General features: G+C 45.8%; 1 protein-coding gene across 3 annotated transcripts in view; it reads right to left on the bottom strand.

Annotated features, from left to right (window-relative positions):
• Positions 1-10599: 10599 nt before the first annotated feature.
• The window catches only part of gfm2 (GTP dependent ribosome recycling factor mitochondrial 2), a 49048-nt gene continuing 44906 nt past the window's right edge, over positions 10600-14741 (bottom strand). For 2 of the 3 annotated variants that reach the window (XM_078214912.1, XM_078214911.1), the window contains exon 21: positions 10600-11069. In XM_078214912.1, coding sequence (XP_078071038.1) covers positions 10941-11069 — 129 coding nt within the window. In that variant the 3' untranslated portion in view covers positions 10600-10940. The remainder of the gene's footprint in view (positions 11070-14741) is intronic. The other variant, XM_078214913.1, reaches the window with a different exon arrangement.

The raw sequence follows: 14741 nt of genomic DNA on the forward strand, positions 1-14741 counted from the left end.
CTGCTGCTCACAACCCCGCCTGATCTTCTGCCACCTGTTGTTGCATCTCCAGCATTTATTTAATGAGCCGTTTCCAGAGACTCATCATCTGATTCAGACTCAGTGGGTACCCAATCTACAGCAGTCCTCCGAGCCTACACACGAACTATGACCCACCGGGGTGTGTGTCTCTGTGCTGGTGAAGGATACAGCTCAACGCAGTGATGGGTGTTTTTCAAATGGATCCTCATCATCTTCCTCTGAAGTGGCCTGGGGGGTGGGGCTTATGCTGCCTGTCCTGCATTGTCTGGGCCTCCAGGTGTCTGTAAGAGGGAGAAGATAGGTTTAGGTCATCAGCAGCTAGAATACAACATTGCCTATCGCTCACCCTGAATATCAGGATGTGATCAACTCATGGGGGGCTCATCCATACTGGCTTGCTGGGATAGGCCGATCTCACTTTCACCAGAGGAGCGATCTCTATCCTCCCCTGCCAGCTCAGAAGCATCCTCCTCAAATGTGGAGAGCTCCTGTATGTCAGAGTCCCTCCTCCGGTCTGGGATCTCTCCCTCTTGTTGTGGACAACTTGGCCTGCGTGAAGACAAATGGATGGAATGTAATGAGAAGGGATGGAGCAGTGGTTGGGAAACATGCTTTGTGTGCTGAGCCCTCCCCAGGAAGGACTGAGGATGGAGCTCATGCAGCCTGATAGATGAGATGCTGGCGATGTAAAAGTGCCAGTGAGACAATCAGTGCAGGTGTCTCCCCCACTAATATCGTGTGAGATCCCTGAGTAGTGCAACCCTTTGAGTGCATGATGCCATTATGAGAATGTGAGTTTGAGTGAGCTGAATGTTGATTTATTTACCCTGGCAGAGCAGCTGAAATCATTCATCTAGATGGTTTCTCCACTTTAAAGTTTATTTATTGGTGTACAAAGAACAAAGAAAATTACAGCACAGGAACAGGCCCTTCGGCCCTCCAAGCCTGCACCGATCATGCTGCCCGACTGAACTAAAACCCCCTACCCTTCCGGGGACCATATCCCTCTATCCCCATCCTATTCATGTATTTGTCCAGACGCCCCTTAAAAGTCACTATTGTATCTGCTTCCACTACCTCCCCCGGCAGCGAGTTCCAGGCACCCACTTAGGCTTACATTAAGGCTTACACTAATGCTGCAATGAAGTTACTGTGAAAATCCCATCGTCGCCACACTCTGATGCCTGTTCGGGTACACTGAGGGAGAATTTAGAATAGCCAATGCACCTAACCAGCACGTCTTTTGGACTGTGGGAGGAAACCAGAGCACCCAGAGGAAACCCACACAGACAGGGGGAGAATGTGCAAACTCCACACAGACAGTTACCCAAGCCGGGAATCGAACCCAGGTCTCTGATGCTGTGAGGCAACAGTGCTAACCACCGTGCCACCGTGCTGCCCTATAAGTGGTTGTGTGATGAGCTGACCTCCCTTGCAACTGCCTCCCAGGCTGGTGAGGTGAGGCTGGTGGACCTCCTGGAGCCATCCCTTGGATAGGGGACATCCCAGTGCTGGTGGGACCATGGATGCGGGTCTCAAAAGAGTGAATGCTGAACTTTGGTGCAGCTTTTTCTTAGGCCCAAGCATCCTGAGAGGTTTCCTGAACACAGCAGGGCTGGAGAGAGTGAATGTGTGTGCGTGGGGGCAGTTAAATATATCTTCAACCCCAGTAGGGTATTGAATCAGTTCCTGAACCACATTGTGATTTGGAGAGCTACTCACCAGTGCAGAACTAATTAGTTTATGGGCACGAAATTGGGTGCAATTTTCCACTGCACCGCCCAGTGGGAAACTGGCCGTGAAACATTCCCCCATAACATTTCAATCACACAATGGAAAATTCCACCCTCTGTGTCAGCTGTAGCTCAGTTGTTGCATTCTCAATTTTCGAGTCTCGAGATTGAGATTTGCAATTTTACTCCAGGCCTTAACCATAAAATAAAGGCTCGTACTCCAGGGCCACAATTATTTATAATTTATATTAATGACCTGAGACGAGGGAAGTGAAAGTACTGCTGCCAAGTTTGTAGATCACACAAGAATCGTTGGGAATGTCAGTGGTCTGAAGCTCCGGATGATCAGCTTGGATGGTGAGATCTTTGTTTAAACAGGCTTGTCCATTCTTTTCCCTTGCAGTTTTTTCTCTTTCAAGGGGCAGATGAGAACATTTGGAAAGATGGGGCTTGGCACAACTTTAAACTGAATTTCAAAAAAAAAATGTTGAGGCAATAGAAACAATTGCTGAGCAAAAATAAAGATATGCTGCAGAAATATGTTAAGTTAAAAGATGAGTAATGAATCAAAATGATGAGAGTGCGTGAGGATGAGTATGCCAGGCTCACTCCCAGTCTCAGGATGCTCACTCACTCACCCACTCACCCATTGTCAGTGGGTGCATGTGTTGGTGTGTGCTGCTGAGGGTAATTGGGAAACCTGAGATCAAGAGTAAGGCAGACACAAACACACATGTACACACACACTCAGTCATACATGTACTCTCGCACTCATACACACGCGCCCTCACACACACTCTCTAACTCACACACACTCTCACACGCACACTCTCTCACTCATGCACACACGCACTCTCCTACACGCACTCTGTCACTCATACACCTGCATGCACTCTCACACGCACACGCACTCACACATGCACTCTCTCACTTTTACACCTGCATGCACTCTCTCACTCACACACACTCACTCTCACACGCACTCACTCACATACATGCGCACTCTCTCACACACACTAACTCTCACACGCACTCACTTACACACATGCACTCTCACATGCACTATCGCACTCAGACACACACATGCATTCTCACACACACACTCTCCCACTCAGACAACACTCTCTCATTCCCACATGCATATTCTCTGCTGCGCTCTGACAGCACAACACTCCTGGTTGTGACACCTTGTCAAAATGCCTTCTGGAATTCTAAGCACACCACATCCACAGGTCCCCTTTGTCCCTGTGGCTTTTTCTTTCAGTAAGAAGTTTAACAACACCAGGTTAAATTCCAACAGGTTTATTTGGTAGCAAAAGCCACACAAGCTTTCGGAGCTGCAAGCCCCTTCTTCAGGTGAGTGGGAATTCTGTTCACAAACCCCAGTCCAACGCCGGCATCTCCACATCGCTTTTTCTTTCTTCAGAGAGTTCGAATAAATTAGCCAAACACGATTTCCCTTTGACAAAATCCTGGTGACTGTTGGATTGCACTGATGATTTTCTAAGTGCTTTGCTACAACCTTGATTTATAGATTCCAGAATCCTCCCATAAAACTGCACAAAATAAGCACAAATTGTCAGAGAGGATAGCAGGTTGGAGAAATGGAAAGGTTTGTGTTGGTGCATTAGGAAGCACATTTCTGTGCTTGAATTAATTGCTGACACAGAGGGAATTAAACTGCTGGTGACTTGGGAATTCTCTGTGCTGATTTGGATGACACTTAAGGAGAGCAATCTCTGCCTGTTTGGCAGTTGACGTTGAAGATGGAAAGCAGCTCTGCAAATCCTCATAATCACATTCAAAGGCAGGAATGGTGTAACAATAGCCGAGCAGAGGGGTGTGGTATCTCCACAGAAAAACATAAAACCAGTTGATCTGGAACATGGAGCAATCTGGCAGACTGATGGAACAACGCCTTTAATTGTGCAACTTACCAGGGCAAAGGTAAACCATAAATGGACGAGTGCACCCAGGTATTTGGAAATCACTGAATCACCTTTGAACTCAATCTTTCTCTTGGGCCCATGAAAAACATTATAAAAGTTTCCTGTGCCTTGTTCTGAGTGAGCATCAACAGTCTCTCTATGTAGACCGCTAGTTAGGCTGCTCATCACTTGCTTAAAAATGGGCAGAGTGGGCATGACGCACACTCTATCCACTTATACCAGGAAATTACAGGCAATGTAATTTCCCAATGTGCACATTTAAGCTGCCTCCCACTTGTTTCAGGTCAGGGAATAACTCTCTTTCACGGACACATTGATTAAGTGTGAGATTGTCATCCACTTAAAATGATCAGGAAATGTGCTTTACAATTCAAAAATATTGTGTAATTTAAACCCTATCGTTATGGCTGAAATAGGAGGAAGTGCCAGTAAATATTGTACATACTCGTGTAAAGTCATGTTTGTGAGACTAATATTCTGGGTCAAAAGTCAAGGTCAACTTTTACATGGGTAATATTTTTGAGGGATTGACATGCATGCTTGATTTGTGTCCAAAATAGACCATCGCAGTGGAATAAAGTAAAAACGAATGACACCAAAACATTCATATTAATTCTCTAACATGTTTATTTTATAACATTATAAACTATATATATTTTACACAACACAATATAAATATATACCAGAACAAATTAACTGCAGCACACGCATTGAAGTTCTTCAAAATCACTCTAATCACCATCTGAATCACCAAACAATTGACCCCTACAGCCTGGCTGTATAATTTCGTCAGATGGGGGCGGCATGGTGGCTCAGTGGTTAGCACTGCTGCCTCACAGCGCCAGGGATCCGGCTCAATTCCGGCCTCGGGTCACTGCCTGTGTGGAGTTTGTACATTCTCCCCGTGTCTGCGTGGGTTTCTCCCGGTGCTTCAGTTTCCTCCCACAATCCAAAGATGTGCGGGTTAGGTGGATTGGCCATGCTACATTGACCCTTAGTGTCGGGGGATTAGCAGGGTAAATATGTGGGGTTACGGGAATTGGACCTGGATGGGATTGTGGTCAGTGCGGACTCGATGGGCCGAATGATCTCCTTCTGCACTGTAGGGATTCTATGATTCTAGATGGATCTTCCTCATCTTCATCAACATTGTCGTCAGTACTGCATTTGATATTCCACATTTGAGAGATTATCTTTGGACAATATTGGGACAAGAATCATTCTACACATCTATGACTCATTGGCACAATGTTGCTAATGAGCGTGCTCGCATATTTCCACCTTCAGCAAATGCAAAAATGCCTCCCGATATCTAATTGTTCAGCAACTTTTGGATACTGTTCACGAGAGAATTACTTACACATTTGCAAGGGTTGATCAATACTCGTAAAACGGCCAGGGATACCTGATGCATCGGTATTGGTTGATCTCACATTATGGACAACATGATCGACGGTGGGATCTGAACATGTTCCAGTTGAGCAAACCTTTTTCATAGAATCCGACAGTGTGGTTGGTGGCCATTTGGCCCATCGAGTCTGAACCGACTCTCTGACAGAGCATCTTCCCAGGCCCTATCCCCGTGACCTGACATATTTACCCCGCTAATCCCCCTAACCTGCACATCTTGGGACACTAAGGGGCAATTTAGCATGTCCAATCCACCTAACCCACACATCTTTGGACTGTGGGAGGAAACTGGAGCACCTGGAGGAAACCCACGCAGACATGGGGAGAATGTGCAAATTCCACACAGACAACCATCCAAGGCTGCAATCGAACCCGGGTGCCTGGCGCTGTGAGGCAGCAGTGCTAACCACTGTGCCACCGTGCCACTCTTTCTGTCCTCCTGGTCTCAAATTCCACAGCTGTATGATCCTTTTCTGCAAGTACTTTCCTCAACCCGTCTTTCTCATGAACATGGATGACAACACCTTTCTGAGCTTTCTCTTTGGGGAGAGCTTTGCGATTGAATATCACCATTGGCTTTCATTTGGGCGGCACGGTAGCACAGTGGTTAGCACTGCTGCTTCACAGCTCTAGGGACCTGGGTTCGATTCCCAGCTTGGGTCACTGTCTGTGTGGAGTTTGCACATTCTCCTCGTGTCTGCATGGGGTTCCTCGGGTGCTCCGGTTTCCTCCCACAGTCCAAAGGTGTGCGGGTTAGGTTGATTGGCTATGCTAAAATTGCCCTTAGTGTCCTGAGATGCGCAGGTTAGAGTGATCAGTGGGTAAATATGTAGGGATATGGGGGTAGGGCCTGGGTGGGATTGTGGTCAGTGCAGACTCGATGGGCCGAATGGCCTCTTTCTATACTGTAGGGTTTCTATGAACTATGAAAATCTGCCGAACAGGATGGAACCACCGGGAACCGCTTCGTCTTGTGGCCAGTGACTTTCACCAGGATACTTTTACCTACCTTTGTGCTTCATCCATTTTCCATACGCGCCAATTCACGCACATTCTCTTGATGTTAATGACAGAATGGCGGAATTTGATTTTATTGTTGAGTTCAGGTGGTATACACTGTGAAAGTTTTGTTTTCTGACAGAGTACTAAATCACAATCTTTTTGTAAAGCTTGGCTTTCAATTCTCAAATACATTCATCTGTTTGCATTAAGTCAGACAGCTCCACGGGTGAAAACATAATTGTTTTGCCTCTGCCCGTTAACACATTCTCCAGTTTAAACTGAGCTGCATACTTGTTATCCTTTCTCAAAGCCATCATGATAGACCTTGTGGTACACATTTAGCTGGGAGATTGACGCTATCATTGGTGGAGGGAGAATGCAAAGATTCTCGTACATGCTTTTAAATGAGTGAATTGTAGTAACTACCAGTAAGTCGTTAATAATCACAATGTGGTTTGATCCATTAAACCAGGATCGACTCTTACACGAGTATGTACGGTAGATATCATTGTGTGGAATGTAAAACACCATTGTGAAATTGTACTACTTCACTAACTTACAGGAATTAAGCAATAGTATTGTGATGGGTGGGAAGGCCCATGTCTGGGGAGATTTTGTAAATACACCCACATTACTTTATGAGCATGGCACTGTCATACGATCCAGGACCAAACAGTTTTATTACTGTGTTCCAAAATGTACAGAAGAGCCTGGATTTTACCCTTGTGAAACTGCCATTCTTATTTTGAAATTGACAGCAACTCCTGGCTACTGCACAGGCCCAGTTAATGCAGACGTTGCTGTTGCTGATTCCCTGCTCCTTCAGAGGATGCACTGATGTCTCCACAGATGGCAATCTTTAACAATCACTAAAACCATTAAGAGTTTGCCCATTTGCGCTGCAATAGAGCTGTTAAAAATCCTCTTTGAAAAGTCACGCCTTGTTAATGAGGGTAACTGGTTCTTTAACAACTAAGCTTGAGCTCTGGAAAACTAATGTTATATTTATGTAGTGTTAACCTGTTCCATTATGAAGAATTTGTTAGTTAAATAAAAATCACTTTTTAAAGGTTTAAAATTACATTTCAGTTGGGAATAGAGGGATATGGTTCCCGGAAGGGGGTTTTAGTTCAGACAGGCAGCATGGTCGATGCAAGCTTGGAGGGCTGAAGGGCCTGTTCCTGTGCTGTAATTTTCTTTGCTCTTTTTAATATTTATATCCCGATCATTTGGTGACTAGTGGCGTGCCGCAGGGATCGGTGCTGGGGCCTCAACTGTTTACCATATACATAGACGATCTGGAGGAGGGGACTGAGTGTAGGGTAACAAAGTTTGCGGATGATACAAAGATGAGTGGGGAAGCGAATTGCGTGGAGGATGCGGAAAGTCTGCAGAGAGATTTGGATAGGCTAAGTGAGTGGGCGAGGATCTGGCAGACGGAGTATAACGTTGACAAGTGTGAGGTTATCCACTTTGGAAGGAATAATAGTAAAATGGACTATTATTTAAATGGTGAAAAATTACAACATGCTACTGTGCAGAGGGACCTGGGGGTCCTTGTGCATGAATCGCAAAAACTCAGTTTGTAGGTGCAGCAGGTGATCAAGAAGGCAAATGGAATGTTGGCCTTTATCGCGAAGGGGATGGAGTAAAAAGCAGGGAGGTCATGCTGCAATTGTACAAGGTACTGGTGAGGTTGCAACTGGAGTACTGTGTGCAATTTTGGTCCCCTTATTTGCGGAAGGATGTATTGGCCTTGGAGAGAGTAGGGAGAAGGTTCACCAGGTTGATACCGGAGATGAGGGGGTTAGCTTATGAGGAGAGATTGAGTAGATTGGGCCTGTACTCGTTGGAGTTTAGAAGGCTGAGGGGAGATCTTATAGAGACATATAAGATAATGAAGGGGCTAGACAGGGTAGAGGCAGAGAGATTCTTTCCACTTAGAAAGGAAACAAGAACTAGAGGGCACAGCCTCAAAATAAGGGGGAGTCAGTTTAGGACAGAGTTGAGGAGGAACTTCTTCTCTCAGAGGGTAGTGAATCTCTGGAATTCTCTGCCCATTGAAGCAGTGGAGGCTACCTCGTTAAATATGTTTAAGTCACAAGTAGATAGATTTCTGATCAATAAGGGAATTAAGGGTTATAGGGATCAGGCGGGTAAGTGGAACTAAACCACTATCAGATCAGCCATGATCTTATTGAATGGCAGGGCAGGCTCGAGGGGCTAGATGGCCTACTCCTGCTCCTATTTCTTATGTTCTTATTATTTTGCTCACTGTAAAATTTAATGCATTTTATTTCCTGGTTTCCAGTCTGTGAGAATTCTTCAATGTAATTGGTTGCTTGGTTCCAGATGTCATGAAAGGGGAAATGCACACTGCAGAGATTGCTGGATCCCTGTAAAGTTTAAAGTTTGTTTATTAATGTCACACGCAAGCTTACATTAGCACTGCAATGAAGTTACTGTGAAAATTCCCTAGTCGCCACACTCTGGCACCTGTTTGGGTACACTGAGGGGGAATTTAGCATGGCCAATGCATCTAACCAAACGTCTTGCAGACTGTGGGAGGAAATCTGAGCACCTGGAGGAAGCACACGCAGACACGGGGAGAATGTGCAAACTCCACACAGACAGTGACCTAAGCCAGGAATCGAACCTGGGTCCCTGGTGCTTTGAGGCAACAGTGCTAACCACTGTGCCACCTTAGGGAGCGTGTTTGGTATGAACAGCTTTCCTCTTACCACAAAGATGTTGCTGCTTGCTGCCCTGTTTCCCCCCACCACCCATTGACACGGAGCTGGAGGGCGAGTGAGCCTTGAGTCAATCCAACCTTGAGCAGAGGCTGACAAAGAGAAATGAGAGACTGAGGGAGCCAGCCCAGCCAGGACAAAAAGGAGCAAGCAATTAAGGGCAACTGTTTGAACTTTCAACTGCCCTGACTGCCTGGAGAATTCATATCCGTAAGAAGTCTCACAACACCAGGTTAAAGTCCAACAGGTTTATTTGGTAGCACAAGCTTTCGAAGTGTCACTCCTTCTTCAGGTGAGTGAAAAGTTGTGTTCACAAACAGGGCATATATAGACACACACTCAATTTACAAGATAATGGTTGGAATGCGAGTCTTTACAGGTGATCAAGTCTTTACAGATACAGACGCCCTCATAAGAACAGGATATGGCGCTCAACTCATCAATCGACAGTTCCGACGCGCTACAGCGAAAAACCGCACCGACCTCCTCAGAAGACAAACATGGGACACAGCAGACAGAGTACCCTTCGTCGTCCAGTACTTCCCTGGAGCGGAGAGGTACGATGTCTTCTCTGGAGCCTTCAACATGTCATCGATGAAGACGAACATCTTGCCAAGGCCATCCCCACACCCCCATTTCTTGCCTTCAAACAACTGCACAACCTCAGACCATTGTCCGCAGCAACTACCCAGCCTCCAGGAGAACAGTGACCACGACACCACACAACCCTGCCACAGCAACCTCTGCAAGACGTGCCAGATCATCGACACGGATGCCATCATTGCACGCGAGAACACCATCCACCAAGTACACGGTACATACTCTTGCAACTCGGCCAACATTGTCTACCTGATACGCTGCAGGAAAGGATGTCCCGAGGCATGGTACATTGGGGAGACCATGCAAACGCTATGACAACGGATGAATGAACACTGCTCGACAATCACCAGGCAGGAGTGTTCTCTTCCTGTCGGGAAACACTTCAGCAGTCACGGGCATTCAGCCTCTGATCTTCGGGTAAGCGTCCTCCCAGGCGGCCTTCATGACACATGAAAATGCAGAATTGCCGAGCAAAAACTGATAGCCAAGTTCCACACACATTAGGACGGACTCAACCAGGATCTTGGGTTCATGTCACACTATCTGTAACTCCCACAACTTGCCTGGGCTTGCAAAATCTCACTAACTGTGCTGGCTGGAGACAATACACATCTCTTTAGCCTGTGCTTAACCCTCTCTCCACTCACATTGTCTGTACGTGTAAAGACTTGATAACCTGTAAAGACTCGCATTCCAACCATTATCTTGTAAATTGAGTGTGTGTCTATGTATGCCCTGTTTGTGAACACAACTCTTCACTCACCTGAAGAAGGAGTGACACTCCGAAAGCTTGTGCTACCAAATAAACCTGTGGGACTTTAACCTGTGGTTGTGAGACCTCTTACTGTGCTTACCCCAGTCCAACGCCGGCATCTCCACCAGTTCAGCCCAGTCTAGAAAGCTTTAGTGGCTCCAGGGACTCTGGCTGAAAAGAAAGCACTGAGAGGCTGAGGGGTAAGTGGGAGCGCTGCTTCCAGCTTCTCTGATAGGCTGGAAACATTGTATTGACTACAAAGTCCTAAAAGTCAAACTTTGAAAGCTTTCCATCAAGAGATAACTCAGCGTCTCACACTAAAGTATAAAAAGATGGCTTTATTGTGCACAGTTTGGAAATGACAAGTCAAAGGTCAATCAATGACATAATCACATTCAAGGGAAAAAAAATCTCCCAAAATAGCTTTATTCAGAGTTGGCAACTCTACAAACCAGAGAGCATTTTACAGTGATTTCCTTGAGCACAGATTGGGACTTTGTAGATGTTGGACTAAGTGTTGACTGCTCTGGTCAGAGAAAGTGTCCCAAGGAGGGGGAGTCATTTCTTTTCTCCACAGGATTGAGGGAACATCCCATGAATAACCTGATGCACACCCGGAGTTTAAACGTTCTTGTCGTACTGCAGGTGGATTATTCTCCCTTTGAGTTCAGTCTCAAACTTCCACCAGCCACTTGGTCAGCTTCACAAGTTGCACAGCACCTTAGACCACACCGGTCACCTTGTTCAGAAGCATGCTTTGATCTTGTGGAGTCATTGCCTCGTAACTGGACAACTCCAAAGTGAAGGCAGCATTACCTGATGTCAGAGTACGAAGGGTAGTTGAGTAACTCTGCAACCAATTCACAAATAACTTCAGATTATCAGAAAATGCACAGCAATAAAAGAGCTGGGAAAACGAAGGACGAGTTATAGAACACCAAAATCATTTAGACTGTGATCATAATTCTTCAATCAAAAATAATGTTCATCTTAGAATAATTTCTCAATTCTATCATTTCATAATTTAGACAGCCTTATTCAATGATTCACAAATGTATTTGAAGGCAATGCTTAGCAATTCTGAGTGTGAAATTCCTTTCAAATTTAGCAGGTTAAAATGTGTTTGTGCTTCTTGGGTGCAATGAACTAGGTGCAAGGAGCTATTCCTGTTCAAAAACAGGTTGGCTGGAGGATTGGTCGATGTTGGGTCTTATTTTAATTAGTCCAAGAGTTACATACACCGACACACTTCCCCAGGCAACTTGTTGGTGGTAGCGGCCTTCAGGTAGGTCTCAAAACGCATGTTGAATGGGTGGTATGGGTGTCCAGCACAATGCAACAAAAGAGCTAGGAGGTTGTATGGGTTTGCTGTAAATGTAACAAGCAAGAGATTATGGAATCCAATCTTGAGCCATCTATGAAACACAGTGCTGTTGGGTAGTCTTTCTTTGTCAGATTACTCGCTGTATTCTGATCCATCTGATCTGCAGGTATCAGGCATAGAGCAGAATCTGGTTTTCACAAGCAGCCAGAGTTGGAAGGCATTCTGCAATGTGAAATGCAATAAAAATCCGTAGAATCCCTACAGAGCAGAAGGAGGCCATTTGGCCCATCGAGTCTGCACCGACCACATTCCCACCCAGGCCCTATTCCCATAACCCCACATATTTATCCTGCTAAATCTTCTGACACTAGCGTCAATTTAGCATTACCAATCAATCTAACCCACAATCTTTGGACTGTGGGAGGAAACTGGAGCACCCGGAGGAAACCCACGTAGATACGGGGAGAATGTGCAAACTCCACACAGACAGTGACCCAAGGCTGGAATCGAACCCAGATCCCTGGTGCTGTGAGGCAGCAGTGCTAACCACTGTTCCACATGCCGCCCCTGTCCCTGCAGATTGGTTGCTGCACCATTTCAATTGTAAGAAGTCCCACAACACCAGGTTAAAGTCCAACAGGTTTATTTGGTAGCACAAGCCACTAGCTTTTGGAGCACTGTCCCTTCATCAGGTGAGGGGCAGCGCTCCGAAAGCTAGTGGCTTGTGCTACCAAATAAACCTGTTGGACTTTAACCTGGTGTTGTGGGACTTCTTACTGTGTTTACCCCAGTCCAATGCCGGCATCTCCACTTCAATTGCCCAGAGAATTGGTTCTGTCAACGCCTGCATTGGGTTTCCTTTCAATTCATTTCTGCCTGCCACATTTCCCCTGCCTTGACCAAGGCTTAAAGAAATCGAAAAGTCTGATAAAGGTCGAGACCATATCCCCACACACAATCCTCTTACCTTTAAATGTGCATAACGCTTGAATTTAGACCTATTAGCCAGATTTTCCTCTTTCTCCATTAGGATTGTTTTCTACAGAAGGCCAAAGCTGTGCAGACAGCTATGAATAACATATCCACATATACAAAATGTGGAAAATCAAGGTAACCAGTTCATTGACGGACCAGCTGTGACCCAACAAGGTATCACAAAGTCCTCAATTGCAGCAAACATTGGAAAATCTCCTTTAGTTTTGTTTACATATGGTAATAGAACATGGAACAGTACAGCACAGAACAGGCCCTTCGGCCCACGATGTTGTGCTGAACCTTTTGCGAAACCAAGATCAAGCTATCCCACTCCCTATCATCCTGGTGTGCTCCATGTGCCTATCCAATAACCGCTTAAATGTTCCTAAAGTGTCTGACTCCACTATCAGTGCAGGCAGTCCATTCCACACCCCAACCACTCTCTGAGTAAAGAACCTACCTCTGATATCCTTCCTGTATCTCCCACCATGAACCCTATAGTTATGCCCCCTTGTAATAGCTCCATCCACCCGAGGAAATAGTCTTTGAACGTTCACTCTATCTATCCCCTTCATCATTTTATAAACCTCTAAGTCTCCCCTCAGCCTCCTCCGCTCCAGAGAGAACAGCCCTAGCTCCCTCAACCTTTCCTCATAAGACCTACCCTCCAAACCAGGCAGCATCCTGGTAAATCTCCTCTGCACTCTTTCCAGCGCTTCCACATCCTTCTTATAGTGAGGTGACCAGAACTGCACACAATATTCCAAATGTGGTCTCACCAAGGTCCTGTACAGTTGCAGCATAACCCCACGGCTCTTAAACTCCAACCCCCTGTTAATAAAAGCTAACACACTATAGGCCTTCTTCACAGCTCTATCCACTTGAGTGGCAACCTTTAGAGATCTGTGGATATGGACCCCAAGATCTCTCTGTTCCTCCACAGTCTTCAGAACCCTACCTTTGACCCTGTAATCCACATTTAAATTAGTCCTACCAAAATGAATCACCTCACTTTTATCAGGGTTAAACTCCATTTGCCATTTTTCAGCCCAGCTTTGCATCCTATCTATGTCTCTTTGCAGCCTACAACAGCCCTCCACCTCATCCACTACTCCACCAATCTTGGTGTCATCAGCAAATTTACTGATCCACCCTTCAGCCCCCTCCTCCAAGTCATTAATAAAAATCACAAAGAGCAGAGGACCAAGCACTGAACCCTGTGGCACTCCGCTAGCAACCTGCCTCCAGTCCGAAAATTTTCCATCCACCACCACCCTCTGTCTTCGATTAGATAGCCAGTTACCTATCCAATCGGCCAACTTTCCCTCTATCCCACACCTCCTCACTTTCATCATAAGCCGACCATGGGGGACCTTATCAAATGCCTTACTAAAATCCATTTATATGACATCAACTGCCCTAACTTCATCAACACACTTAGTTACCTCCTCAAAAAATTCTATCAAATTTGTGAGGCACGACTTGCCCTTCACTAATCCGTGCTGACTATCCCAGATTAATCCGCATCTTTCTAAATGGTCGTAAATCCCATCCCCAAGGACCTTTTCCATCAATTTACCAACACCGAAGTAAGACTAACCGGTCTATAATTACCAGGGTCATTTCTTAAACAGAGGGACAACATTTGCCACTCTCCAGTCCTCTAGCACCATCCCCGTGGACAGTGAGGACCCAAAGATCAAAGCCAAAGGCTCTGCAATCTCATCCCTTGCCTCCCAAAGAATCCTAGGATATATTTCATCAGGCCCAGGGGACTTATCGACCTTCTGTTTATTCAAAACTGCCAGTACATCCTCCCTCCGAACAACTATTTCCTCCAGCCTATTAGCCTGTAACACCTTCTCTTCCTCAAAAACATGGCCCCTCTCCTTGGTGAACACTGAAGAAAAGTATTCATTCATCACCTCGCCTATCTCTACTGACTCCATACACAAGTTCCCACTACTGTCCTTGACTGACCCTAACCTCACCCTGGTCATTCTTTTATTCCTCACATAAGAGTAAAAAGCCTTGGAGTTTTCCTTGATCCGACCCGCCAAGGACTTCTCATGTCCCCTCCTAGCTCTCCTAAGCTCCTTTTTCAGCTCATTCCTTGCTAACTTGTAACCCGCAATCGAGCCATCTGAACCTTGTTTCCTCATCCCTACATAAGCTTCCCTCTTCCTTTTCACAAGACATTCCACCTCTTTCGTAAACCATGGT

This window comes from Mustelus asterias, chromosome 6, assembly GCF_964213995.1.
Source record: "Mustelus asterias chromosome 6, sMusAst1.hap1.1, whole genome shotgun sequence".
Taxonomy (NCBI): domain Eukaryota; kingdom Metazoa; phylum Chordata; class Chondrichthyes; order Carcharhiniformes; family Triakidae; genus Mustelus; species Mustelus asterias.